This window comes from Cyrtonyx montezumae, unplaced genomic scaffold, assembly GCF_038088225.1.
Source record: "Cyrtonyx montezumae isolate F1298 unplaced genomic scaffold, pur_monq_1.0 scaffold_14, whole genome shotgun sequence".
In the NCBI taxonomy this organism is placed as follows: domain Eukaryota; kingdom Metazoa; phylum Chordata; class Aves; order Galliformes; family Odontophoridae; genus Cyrtonyx; species Cyrtonyx montezumae.
Window position 1 is genome coordinate 16,378,931 of NW_027071870.1, and position 12,891 is coordinate 16,391,821.

At 46.4% G+C, this 12,891-nt stretch overlaps 1 protein-coding gene across 2 annotated transcripts in view; it reads right to left on the bottom strand.

The window, feature by feature from the left end:
• Nucleotides 1-735: 735 nt before the first annotated feature.
• The window catches only part of DNAJB6 (DnaJ heat shock protein family (Hsp40) member B6), a 47,037-nt gene continuing 34,881 nt past the window's right edge, over nucleotides 736-12,891 (bottom strand). The window contains exons 9-11 of one of the 2 annotated variants that reach the window (XM_065731535.1): nucleotides 9,988-10,194; nucleotides 8,367-8,415; nucleotides 2,239-2,328 (exon numbers count right to left, since the gene is read on the bottom strand). In XM_065731535.1, the coding sequence (XP_065587607.1) occupies nucleotides 8,381-8,415; nucleotides 9,988-10,194 (242 nt within the window). In that variant the 3' untranslated portion in view covers nucleotides 2,239-2,328; nucleotides 8,367-8,380. Of the gene's footprint in view, nucleotides 2,329-8,366; nucleotides 8,416-9,987; nucleotides 10,195-12,891 lie in introns of both variants that reach the window. The other variant, XM_065731534.1, reaches the window with a different exon arrangement.

The window sequence follows — 12,891 nt, forward strand, 5'->3', positions numbered from 1 at the left end:
TGGCACCCCAAGGTTGTGCAGCCATCAATGGGGAGACCTACACTTCATCAAGGACTCTGGCTTGCTCACCAACTTCCAGCCCGCCTGTAGGCCTCGTAGCTAAGTAAAGCTCTGTCCTCCTCCTTCAAACCTAATGTAGGGATTGGAGTCAGGTAGGTATTTATGAACCTAAATCCCAGTCTGCTCCAACTCTTCCAGACACATTCTTGATCCAGAGCTATGCTATCCCATGACATGAAGCTGTTCACAGCACAGGGAGACAGCCCTAGGCTGGTTTCACTTCTCCCTTCCTCGCCTCCCCTTCTTTTCCACAGCATGCACTGCTTTCCCCAGAAGCAAGGCACACTAACCACTTACTACCACTAACAAAGCTTTTCTTTTGGTGGGGACTCCTCCCAAAATGCAGGGGGAGGTTCGAAGTGGGATGCAATTCGAAGTGCCGTGTACTACTCAGTACAACATTTGTACAGCCAACAGGCAAAGCTCCGTTTGATGTATGTGGTTCTATGGCAATGTATGAAGAACAAACTCTAGCCCTCCAGGATCAGCCATTTGACACAGGGTCTGCATCAGCTCACTCATGGATTCAGCAAAGGGCGTCATGGTGGGGTGAGAACGTGGGTGTTTTATGGAGGTGCTTTCTCTTTTGTGCTTACAGCTTAAACTATAATTGAACTTAAACACGGATGTCTGGTGCCAGCTCTAATCTACAGTACAGTGCGAGAGGACAAAGTATAAAGGAGAATTTTCTTTATTTTTAAATATTTGTAACACTGCACAAAATGGAAAAAGTGATACTTAAGTGACAGAAAACTGCTACTCAGGCTTATTTCATACTGAATGTAATTTACATACCCTAACAGTTGGCGCATGGTTATATGTTTGCGTAAGGTTACATTATCTCACGTATTTGAAGCTAAACTGCTCAGATACCAGACACAGAATTTCTTCTGTCAAACCATGCTAAAATGCAGACTTGATTTTCCTGTTTAGCTTCTTCCTTACACCATTATATGCGTTGCTCTATTCGGATGAGTGAGTTTCTCCAGGAGAATATTGCTAGGTTTAAGTCTGTTACATCAACAGCGTGACGGCGAGAGGAGGACACAAAGAACAACACAAAACCATGAGCTGGTAACTCCTGCCTGGAGGTTAAGAAAAGAGGCGACAAAGTGACAAGAAACATGCAGGTAAATGCTTAAGGCAACAGAAGGGCTCTGTACAAACCAGAAGGTTAAGGGAAGCAATGGATCATGCGCATGAGAGAATTATGGGAAGCAAGGAAGTAACCTAGGCAGAAAACGCACGTTTCCTTTAAACTGAAGACATGTCTTCAAACTTCAAAAAAAAAAAAAAAAAAAGTCCTGCAATAAAAGTGATGCAGAATCCTTTCATACATAAAGATGCAAGTTCTTTGCAGAAACAACTTGATAAAATCTTACATGGATTCTGAAATACGTTCGTAACCTAAAATCTACTCAGAGGGAAGAGCAGTTTCAAAGTGGCACTTACATCATTTGTCTCTGGTTTCCGAAAGCAAAATTTTAAAATAAGGAATGATTTCACTAAATGATTCATTGGGAGTCAACCACAGTTGAAGAACCCAGCAGTAGTGCTTACAGTCTGTCTTTATGCAAAGTTTGTTAAAACCAAAGGATATAACTTCACAGGATACTTTAAAAGGAACATTTTAATCGCGGGGACAAACCTCCACTGCCCAGCTTGGGTGATTAAAAAACAACAAACATTGAAGTCATTTATTAAGGTTGCATAAATTACCATATGAGAGAGCTCACGTCTCAGCCCTACCATCAGTGACAGAGGGAACAGGATTGGTGCTTAGCTCTTTTTTCAGCAAGCCTGCTGGTGATGCTGGGGTGACTGAACAAACAGGCGTTTGCACAACCCTCTGTAGCCCATAAAACAAATAAATGCTAGACTGGGGGAACTTCAGACCCAGGGAAGGAAGAGGTAAGAGACTCTGTAATACCTTCCAATCTTCAAGCATAACACACTTACTTCTACCCAAGATCAGCCCCATCCAAACTCCTAAACCTGACTGGCAAGAAAGCCACTCTGTGAAAACTAAAAAGAATAATATAGTGCAATTTTAGTACAGTCTTAAACATGAGTCACTTCCTTACTAGCAGTGTGAACAATCAAAAAATATACACAGAAGAGGTGTGTTCAAATGTAACGTTAAGTTGCCGTTTAATAAGGGATTGGCATAGCAGAGATGTCCATTTTAGTAACTCCCTTTGGTTGACTTCTTCTTCTTCTGTTCCTCTCTCTGCTTCTGCTTCCTCCTCTTGCTGCCTTCTTTGTATCCTGAGGAGACAGGGCTTGTGAAACACCATTCACAGTATCCACGGCCTTTTCTCTCTACCAAAAGCACACATTCTCTGAATGGTTTAAGGAGTCTTAAAGAAAAGATCTGGCTTTCCAATTGTTGTTTGTTTAATTTTAAATCATCTGTTCTACTAGGATAGAAAGAAAACCGTATCTCTCTTTGAAGTCTGAAATTACCTAAGAACTTTCAGAAGACTTCAAAGCCATTCAGGAAAAGCTTCACAATTACAGCACATGCAAACCCAGAGTAATTTTCCGAACAGAAGCAATATGTAGGACTTACACAACAGGAGCCAGTTCAGTACTGGTGTTTCCTGCCCGCAGGAGTTAAAGAGTTACCACAATATTTGCATTTATTTCCATTTAAAGAACAGGGAATGCTGAGAGTTCTGAGTAAATAAGGTGCTCAGTGGTTACCAATACGCATTTTATGTGCAGGTCATCAGCCTGCTCATGCTTAACGATGCACCATAGGCTGCACTCTACTGCAGCTCATGGAAGCATTATGTTCAAGCAATGATTACTGGTTCAATAGGCACAAGCTTCCAGCCACGTGACCATCATCCCAACAGTGGTTTTCACCCCACAGAAACGCATGGAAAACAATTCCTGCTCTGCATCACGCCCTCTCCTCCAAGCTTGCAGCAAAGCACAGCCCTGCCAATACTGTGCAGAACCAGCACCAAGTGCACTTTGACATCTCAACCCAGAGGTAGCACGTGTTTCCCTCAAATAACCAACAGCTAATTGGGCCATGAGGTGTTGAGGAGGATCTTCTAGTTCAGCAGTGTTCTGCCCCTAGGAATCTATGTGCTCTACACAGGGAATGGGGCCACACCAAGAGGATGAGCCCCTACAAGACATCCTAGCTGTGAGTTGGAGAACAGCCAGCAAGGGCACAGCTCTGCCTGGCTGGAATATGGCTTCAACTCTCCAGTTGCTCTGCAGGCAGTTAGATGGGACCCTGAGAACACCACCTCACCACAGGTGATCCCTCCACTTAGCACCAACAGCAAAATGAAGACAGAAAAAGGAAATGGCGTGAGGTCAGAGCCACAATCACCAGAATGCCTTGGGGTCACTTCCCAAGAGCAATTACTTTTGCTGAGCTGTAGTTTCTCAGTTTAAGACTTCAGCAAACCACACAATAGTGTCTGGGCTAAAGCCACTTCAGACACTAGCAAAAGTTCATGTATTAGAGGAAATACACTCCCTTGCAGCAAAGGGAAACTGCTCCAAGGTTATCCCTCCAGCTCCTACGCTGTATCAACAGCATTACTTCATCTTTTGCAATCATCTGAGTCAAGAGCCAGGATATTTACTTAGAAATTCTGCTATGAGTGATTAGTCTGTGCAAAGTTAAGAGTGGAAACCAGTGTTATTGTTTAAGGAAGAAAAAGACTGCCAGCGCTTCGTGGAACTGGAGATGATGATCTGTTCTCCCGGTGCCTGCCACCCTCCTGACAGCCCCACCCCAGGCAATGCTGCCTCAACTTCTCCTCATTAAGAGCTCTGTTCACAAAGCGGACCTCCACGTCAGCCCTTCAGTCAACTATACACTGTCAAAACTGGGATCCCTTGGCATTAAAAGATGGGATGTGGCCCAGAAGGGCTCACGCATCTCTTGGCTTTCCCACAGAGGCCAATGGAGGCAGAGGAGACATGCTGACTCCTGAGGATCAGTCACCCAAAGAGTGTTATTCAAAGGATTCTTCCCTTCACTGCAGGGAAAAGCAGCACCACATCGGCTGACCAGAACTACCTCACGTAATAACGCCGAAGCATTAACGTGTATTTGGGAAAGCCTCATTAAACCCTAACAGGTTATTACCGTTACAGTTTTGTCATTTTTCATTTTCAAAACACTGTCAGCATTTCCAAAAGGCTTCCATGTACAGACATGATTGCTTTTGATGCAGTTATTTTCTAACAGTTTTTTTTTGGGGGGCACGTTCATCTACTTTCTTCAAATGTGTGAGGCTATGAAAGCAATTCCAGCAACTTTACTTAAAGAATATTGTGAGTCAAATGTAAATTATGGCTTCAAGTGAATACCACATAATTCATTGTCTTACAAATGAAACAATTCAAATGTTAAAGTAATGCAGTATGAAGATATCTTGGTATTTGACAATGCAGTCTCCTACCAGCTCAGGAATGATAAGGGTAAAAAGTGGAAATCTTTCAAGTGTTATCGCTGACACGCAGAAACAGATTGGCCAAAGTGGGAGATAACACACAAATACAGAGTATTCCTCAGGAGAAAACTGCCAGGTCTGTTCTGCTTCTAGCCTGCTGTGATAAATAATTTCACTTCCAACCATTTCCCTTTCTACCCTCACCAATGAAGAAAGGATAGGTCGAACTCTGTCTGTCTGTCAGCTCCAGTGATGCTATGCTGGCTGATAACAGCCAGAAACCTGATCCAAACAAGTGGAGCAGTTCCTAACACAAATAATAACTGCACACCAAAAGATGGAACCTTTCACTGGAATGCTTCAACCAGCAGTAATTAAAAGTATATTTAGCACCCTTGGTTTAGAAGTCACAAGAGAACAAAATCTGAACTAGAAAGCAGCAGCCCCAAGATTATTTGATTAATTTGTAGTAAACGTGTCCTGGTGAGTTGCCAGCATCACAGAGTGGTCATGGAAACTTGCCACAGTTGGTGCCCAGCTGAATGGGCTTCCTCCAACCAGGCTTGGAGAATGGCTTGGCAAATCTCCACCCTTGGAAGTAAGTGTTATCCATCTGAACTCTAGAAATGCATTATGTTAAGATAAAGAGCCCCAGGGCAGGGTGGAGGAAGAACAGATTTCTGAGAGCTTCCCAAAGCTTTGATATTTGGAATCAGATTCACTCAAAGGAAGATAGATATCAGACTAACTTGGTTCTTTCTTGCTGCTGTCAGCTGCCAGGGATGGAAAAACAAGAATCCACACCATTTGGAATTACACCTGCTTTACAACCTGGATAGTTTTTGTCTACAATAAACAGCATCTGCTGGACCACTCTTTGCTTCATCTCCCTCTCTCCTACTTCCAGAAGGACCATAAGGATCACAGAAACTATTCCAGCTTTCAGAAAGCTGCTGAAACCTGAAGCCAACTTCCAACACTTCGTAGCAAAACCCTCAACCACTCAAGGACTGAAACAAACTGGGCAGCCTCCCTGCTGAGTCCCAGCTTGTCAGTTCTCCTGTTTTGCCACTGCTCAGCCATCCTCACCTTGCAGAGGCACAGCTGTTTCTCAGTCAGAATTCATTACGTTCTTGGGAGGCAATGGCAAATGAGGTGCATCACTTCCAGTGATGGATCCAAAGGGACGAGCCAGGGGACCACTTTCTACCACTTCCTGAAGGGGGGTTGTGGTGAGGAGGGGGTAGGCCTCTTCTCCCTGATAAGTAATGACAGGACAAGAGGGAATGGCCACAAGTTGCGCCAGGGAAGATTTAGATTAGACCTCAGGAAGCATTTCTTTTCTGAAAGAGTGGTCAGGCACTGGAATGGCCTGCCTAGGGAGGTGGTTGAGGCACCATCCCTAGCGCTGTTCAAGAAGCGTTTAGATGAGGTGCTAAAGGACTTAATTTAGTAGTTGGGTAGAGATAGTGATAGGAGGATGGTTGGACTAGATGATCTTATAGGTCCTTTCCAACCTTATGAACTTATGAACTTATGAACTTATGACCCCAATGTGCACATGGACCTTTAATGGGCCAACAGATCACTGTGCAGGTTGGCTTTTGCAGAGCTCGTTTCTTTATTTCCTGCTATTAGAGGTATTTCTCTAATCAAAACAATAAATTGTGATTTCAAAGTTTGCTAGCTTATCTGAGTTGGAGCCACCAGCTGCTGCTGTAGCCTGGCCGTTCTCAGAAATGCCATTACCCCCAGTCCCAGCTCCAGTATAATCTCATGCAGGTGACTCAGTTTACAATTATAGCTCTACTTTCACATTCCCTGCTTTCAGCCCAAGCCGCAGCCCAACAGAGATCACAGTTGGGCCTACTACTTCTCTCACCACAACCACGGCTTCTGCCCATGCCACAGAGCATCGTGGAAAAAGAACCTGCCTTCATGTAAAGGGCTGCATTGACAAAACATCCCACCCAGTCTAGGTATGCCACTCCACTGTTTAATTACCTTGGCTGCTCAATCCAAGGGATGAGTTCTCCTGTTTCATCGTCCAACTCTGTGATGTAATTGACACTTTGATCTTTTAGGGGACTGAAAAAACTGTAGCAGCTTACTGGGGCCTTCCTTCATGCTTGCTCACCGTGCTATTTTCATCACCAATTCTGCGCAGAATTGTTAGAAGAACATACCAAGCCAGATACAACCTGCTTACCTGCTCTTAATTAAAGCAATGCATTGTTGAATAGATTCCAAGGTTTTACTCCCACATGGCAAGCAAAAGCTTGCAAGGCTCTGCAGCCTTGGAAGCCCTTCCATGTGCAATCCAGCCACTCTCTATGGGAAGCAAAAGGGTAACGGGATGCTCTACTACCAGCAGCCAAAAAAACTGTGCGTGAAGGCAGCTCTAGTTGAGCCAAGGAGGCAACGAGCCCAGGTCAGTGGGCAGTCTTCCCACCCTCTGCCCACAGAAGGGCAGGGCAGGGAGCCACACTGCGGGACACAGAGCAACAGGAGAGTTCATTCCCATCACACCCGCACATCCAGCATTCCTCACGTATTAGGTTTCTACAGAAAACAAAGCGGCTTTTCTTCCCATTACATACCCAAACAGAAGTATGTGAGGGAATTACAAGGTAATTAGCCTGGATAACCAGCACCTCGAATTTACTAGTTAGTAATGCGTAATTCAGGAAATCATACGTTGGTAAGAAGAACGGCCACTGTGTTAGAGACAAAATGAAGCTTGAATAGCTCAAGTTTCCAGCAGAGAAACCCATGCCAGAAAGGATCAGAATTAGTTAAGCTCATTCTTTGGAAGAGGTTTCTTTGGTGATGCCAGCAGATGAAAATGAATCAAAAATGAATTGCTGATACTCTAAGTTTTAGGTTAACGCAAGATGTGTCATTCAGAAGGAAGAGCAAACCTTGCAATATCATCTTGCAAACAACAATCTTTTGTATCAAGCATTTTCCAGCATTTTTACAGGTAGTATTTAAACCATTCCTGCTAGACACAGATCAAAACTCCCGAATCACAGTTCCATTAGCAGTTGCAACCTCCAGGTCTACGCTGCAGTACAGTTTGGACACCCCTATGCAGATGAACACCACACAGTTTGGGAGTGCATTACCTGAGCTTTTGCCAAAAAAAGTTTCTTGTTTGGAGCTAGAGAACTGTTCACAGCAGCCTCAGAACACAAGGTGAACTTTGATACTAAAAGACCAATACGAAACCCAGAGCAATTCCCACTAAAAGGCAAAGCATCCACGTGAGGTGGAGAATCAGATCTAACTGAATTAGTTCTGTATTTAAACCCTGCTGCGATGACTGGGAGCCCTGGGAGAACTGCAGAGAGCAGTCACTGCGTGTCTGAGAATCGTCCACTGGTCTGAAAGTCAGCACTGGAGGGAGATGGGCTTCACCACACAGTCGAGATGAAACCTACCCCCCGTCCTTCAGTTTGCTAAGGACTGACAAACTGAAACTCCTCGAGCAGGGAAAAGAGGACCATTCCTCTGCGGGTGAATCATTAACCACCGAGAATTTGCTCTGGGTGCTAGAGCTGGGACAACATCTGAAACCGCCGTGCAGCGATGGCAAAAACGATCCCACCCGCGTGGAGCCGCGCCAGGCCGGGCCCATTGAGCTCTGCTGTTTTCCACTTTGCATCAAGGCACAGAACGATGCTGCTCCTTCCCCTGTGCACAGCAGCTGTCGCGGTGATACATGAGAAGCCAAGCAGGGGCAAGCAAGTGCTCTGCACAGTGAGAGAGCTGTGAGCCGGCCTGCTGAGCTGGCAGAGGTGAGCACCCACAGACAGGAACGGCACTGCCGGCCAGGGCTCGCGCACGGACTTCCCAGGCAGGGATCAAGACACTCACGTAGGTTTTTATGACTAACTCGACCAGTCCTTCAGCAGCCACTGTCTGTCTATCAGAGGAACAGCAGGCAAAATATTTAAAGCAACAGTAAAATCGTTGTGTTGACTGCAATCCTATTTTCAACCCTGTTTTACGGCAGCCTACCGGTAGGATAGAGGATCGGGGTTTGTGCAAGTAATACTGGAAATTTATCTTAATCTGTTTTTTTCCACACTTATTCACCTTGGAGAATAGGTAAGACTCACAGCTAGAAGTGCCGAGCTACGTTAATTATAAAAATTGCACTTTGGAAACCAGTATGAAACACTGTTAGGAGCACAGGGAACCTGAAGTCTCTGGATAGCGAGCCAAGTTGCTGAGTTTTTTTGCCAGCTACAGACACACAACACTGACCCTGTGGCCCTCGAGCAGGAGCTTTCAGTACATCAGCACAGGGATTAGATAAAGGATTCTGGAGATTTCTGTGAGCTCTTTCTTAAAGATCAAAGCAAATTAGCTATCCATCAGGAAACTAAACTTTTAATAACTGACTCGGAAAACATTTATTTGAGTATTTCTGATTTTTTTCTGCAAGCTGGGATCGCGTATGGTATCTGTAGGTATTTTGTACAGATTTAAAGGCTCAAATGCAGTAGAATTTGGTATAGCATTGGGCACGTGTGTACGTGTTTTGGGGAACAGGGTATTTTTCCTTCATTTTTTTTGCAGCACGCCTTTCCCAGGCACCGTATTTGCCCCAAGGAGCCCAGGCACTCGTGCTTCCCAGCAGTTACCAAATCCAACACTGCTGAGAAGGGCCCCGAGTGTGGGCATCCATGCACCAAGGCATCTTCCTGTCTGAGTCACAGAATGGCTGAGCTTGGTCCACATGGCCCAAGCCCTGCCCCAGCAGGTGCCCAGCACCACATCCAGGTGGCTTTTGGAGATCTCCATGGGCACCTCACAGCCTCTCTGGACATCCTGAGCCAACGCTCAGTCACTAACCCAGTAACCTGTCCTGGCAGTCCCGAGCAAGCTTTGACCACATGTTCAAATTAAATCAAGTTAGCTCTGAGGGTTCTGTTGCCCCACACAGCCTCTGGACTGTATTGCCAAAACATTACAGATGAGAAATACATCAAAGGATTAAGTACTTCCAAAAATAACCAGGCCAATTGCTACACTTCCTTGTTTGCCTGAACAGACTCAGCCCTCTCAATTAAGGTTTAGATGCCCAAAATTGCAGCTTCCAGAATTAACACGAAGCTGCTGAACTTTTCCTTCAGCAAGGAAGACAAGCACTATTTAAATGAACGAATGTGCAAAGTACTGCGATTAGTTATACCCTAACAGGCCTTCGCTTTTAAGAACAAAGAGCATGGGCACTTCAGCAGCATAACAAAATAGTATTTTCCCTGGATCCTTGGGTCAGACCCCGGGTATCCCAGGGCATTTGTGAATGTAGGCTACGTGGATGAGCATAGCTAATGCAGACAAAGGCACTCAAGAGGCTGCTTATTATCTACCAGGCGCTGGCGTTAACTCACACAGCAACACCCCTTTGCTTGGCTTTTGTTCTTCCCCTCTGGGCTAGCTGATGAATCTTTTTTTGCACATTTCTCATCAATGTGATTTTGCACACCTGATAAATAAAAGGGGGTCTCCAAGCTGCTTGCAACCCGGCTTTTTTCTTGCTCTTCCACCTCATCGCTATTATAATGATAGGCATATCTGGGGGAACTGGCAGGCTTGTGTGGCTTCAGCAGGCGAGTGTTGGTGGGCTGGAAGGGCAGGGCGTGCTGTCCTCTCCGCCGGCACTCCTCAGCAAAGGCTTCTTCGTTTGCCTCACCTGGAAAAGCAAAGAGAGAAGTGAGCTGCATCCAGAATGCTGACGGCTCTCGTGAAACGATGGAAATTTGGGCTGAAAAAAGGGCCTTGGCTGTCTGCCCACTCAAGCAGAGGGCTTCAGAGCTGCCTGCAGCTCTGCCTGTAGCTAAGGGAGGGCCCAGAGGGTCAGCTGCCTCTCACCACGCTGGGGTCACAGCATGGCAGCTTGCTGCTCCTTGGCTTGACCACCTGTGTAGGAAGGGTTAGCCATGTTTGAAAGCAAGGGACAGGGAGAAACACCCATCCTAGGCTACAGCTATGGGGACAGTTGGGAAAAACAAAGCAAATGCAGGCTCACAGGGGATGGACGTTGGATATCTACGGCTGGAAGGGTGGAGGAGAAGCACGAGAGATCAAATGAAGGTGGGAAACCTGGCTGAAGATGCCAAAGATAAGCACAGTTCGAGGACTGAGACGGATGCACTCTCCAAAGAATGGACGCAAAGCAAACTGAAACCCGATGTCTGGAAGTACTATGACAGATGAGGCACTCTGGTCATTCCCATGCTGTTTGGCAAATGAAGACACTCTTGCTGCAGAATCTACAACAGTACCAATGGCATGAAGTACGGAAATCAGCCACTTCGACACAAAAACCACACATCGAGAAGCAAATGGCAACGTCACAAATGAAAGCGTTCAATGGGGAAAACAACCAGAAGAAAACAGAAAGAAAAACTGAACAGAAAGGCGTGTACCAGATTTGTCTCCTAAAGGCTATCTGAAGTCTCATTAACTCAATTACTTAAATACTTTTAATAGCGCTGATGAAACACGGCGACATTTTGTTTGCATCAAAAGCGATGCGTCACACAGGGGAAGTTTCTCCCGGGATGTGTCGGGCGTCAGCTGCTCCAGGAGGGGCGTGTGCTCTCAGCAAGTGCATGTGCTCTTAGTTCACAGCTGGAAAATGCTTTGAAGATGGAAAAAGGACCACGTTTGCAGTAACAGGAGCGGCAGTACCCACAGTGCGCACCGAACAACCGACACTCCCAACCCAAGCAGGCGGCATCGTCTTTACCTGGTAAGCGTACTCTGGGAGATGCTTCTGAGGGCATGAGGAAGAGGAGGCAAGGTATTTTATAAGAAGTGATTTCACAACACAAGGCCTCAGGGAGAAGAGGGATCCGGCACGCGGCTCACGTCCCCGTGTCCAGCACCACGGGCACGCCGGTCTCTGCGGCAGGGGGACAGCGAGGCAGCGGGTAAGGAAGAGCTCAGGGGATAGAATCATAGAATCAGAAAGGCTGGAAAAGACCTCAAAGATCACCTAGCCCGATCCCAACCCATCCCACCATGCCCACTGAGCACGTAGCCATGTTGCCTGAACACCTCCAGGGATGGTGACTCCACCATGTTCCCGTGCAGCCTGTGCCAGTGCCTGGCACTCTGTCTGAGAGGAACTTTTTCCTAATATCCAACCAGAACTTCCCCCAGCAACTCCCAACTTCCCATAAGATCCTTTTTCATGCTATACGAACAGCACTGAAGCACATGCCAGTCCTGTGATACTGGCTCTATCAACACGAAGCCAATGAGACACCAGGAATGGAGGCATAGGAAAGCCGCATTACAGCAGCTGTACATGCAAAAACCAGTCGAGATTGTTCACATCCTAACACTGCACCAGAAATGAGACACCCCTCCCATGAAGACACAAACCACATTGTTTTCCTTCAGATATACCAAGTCTTGCTTCACACATGTGTAGTGTTTGTATTGACAAGCAAGTGCAGGAAGGAGAACTGCTCTGCATGCCTTAAAGCCCTGTGTGCATCACTCTCCCATTAAAACTCACAAATACCTAATGCAATCGGCTAGGAGGCCAGAACCTCTGCACACACCCCAACAAATTACACCCAGCTGTGTAAGAGATCAATCCCAACAGCTCTCCTTCTAATCCAGATAGCATGAAAGGAGCAGTCTGAAGTGGAAGAATTCAAAATAACCTCGTCCCCCCCCCAGTGCCACGCTCACAGCACTGCTGCTCTCTTGCTTCCTCCATCGGGTGTACCCAGGGCACATTTAAACACTCAGGTTTAAAGAACTCAGGGCAGGCCTGGAATCAAACCAGCTGTACCTGAGAAGCCTTTGCTATGCGAAGGTGCAGCCATGCAGCACATCACCCCTACAAAGGGCACCGCTGAAGCTTTGCCAGCACTGATGTTTGCACTGGGAAAGGCTGCAAGGAACAAATTTTGGGGACAGGGCTGTTCCACAGCACCCTTGGATCACTGTCCCCAGCTCATCCCTGTCCAGAGCACCCACGTGTGCAGTCCCACAGCAGGGACCGACCTGGGTTAAAAATAATGCTCTTTCCATCAGCTTATTTTTAACTCAGCCCAGCCCGTGTGCCACAAAAAGCAGGGGACACAGGGCAGCTCCCGGGGTCCAGCTCACAGCTGTATGCAGAAGGTCTCATTAACCAATGCAAATATTAATTAAAAGCCTCGCAGCTATTTCACTTGCAAAACCGGCTGGGAGAAGTTATGCTTCTGAGGGTTAACTCTGAAAATGAGGGTTTCGGAATGACAGCTCTAACCTTTAACAACACTCATTAGAGTTCGGTTTTCAGCTGCTCCCAAATGAAAAGCTGCTGCTGGGGATAAGCAAATGGAAGGGCTCGATGTCTCACGGCCCCAAATACGAGCCCGGGGCC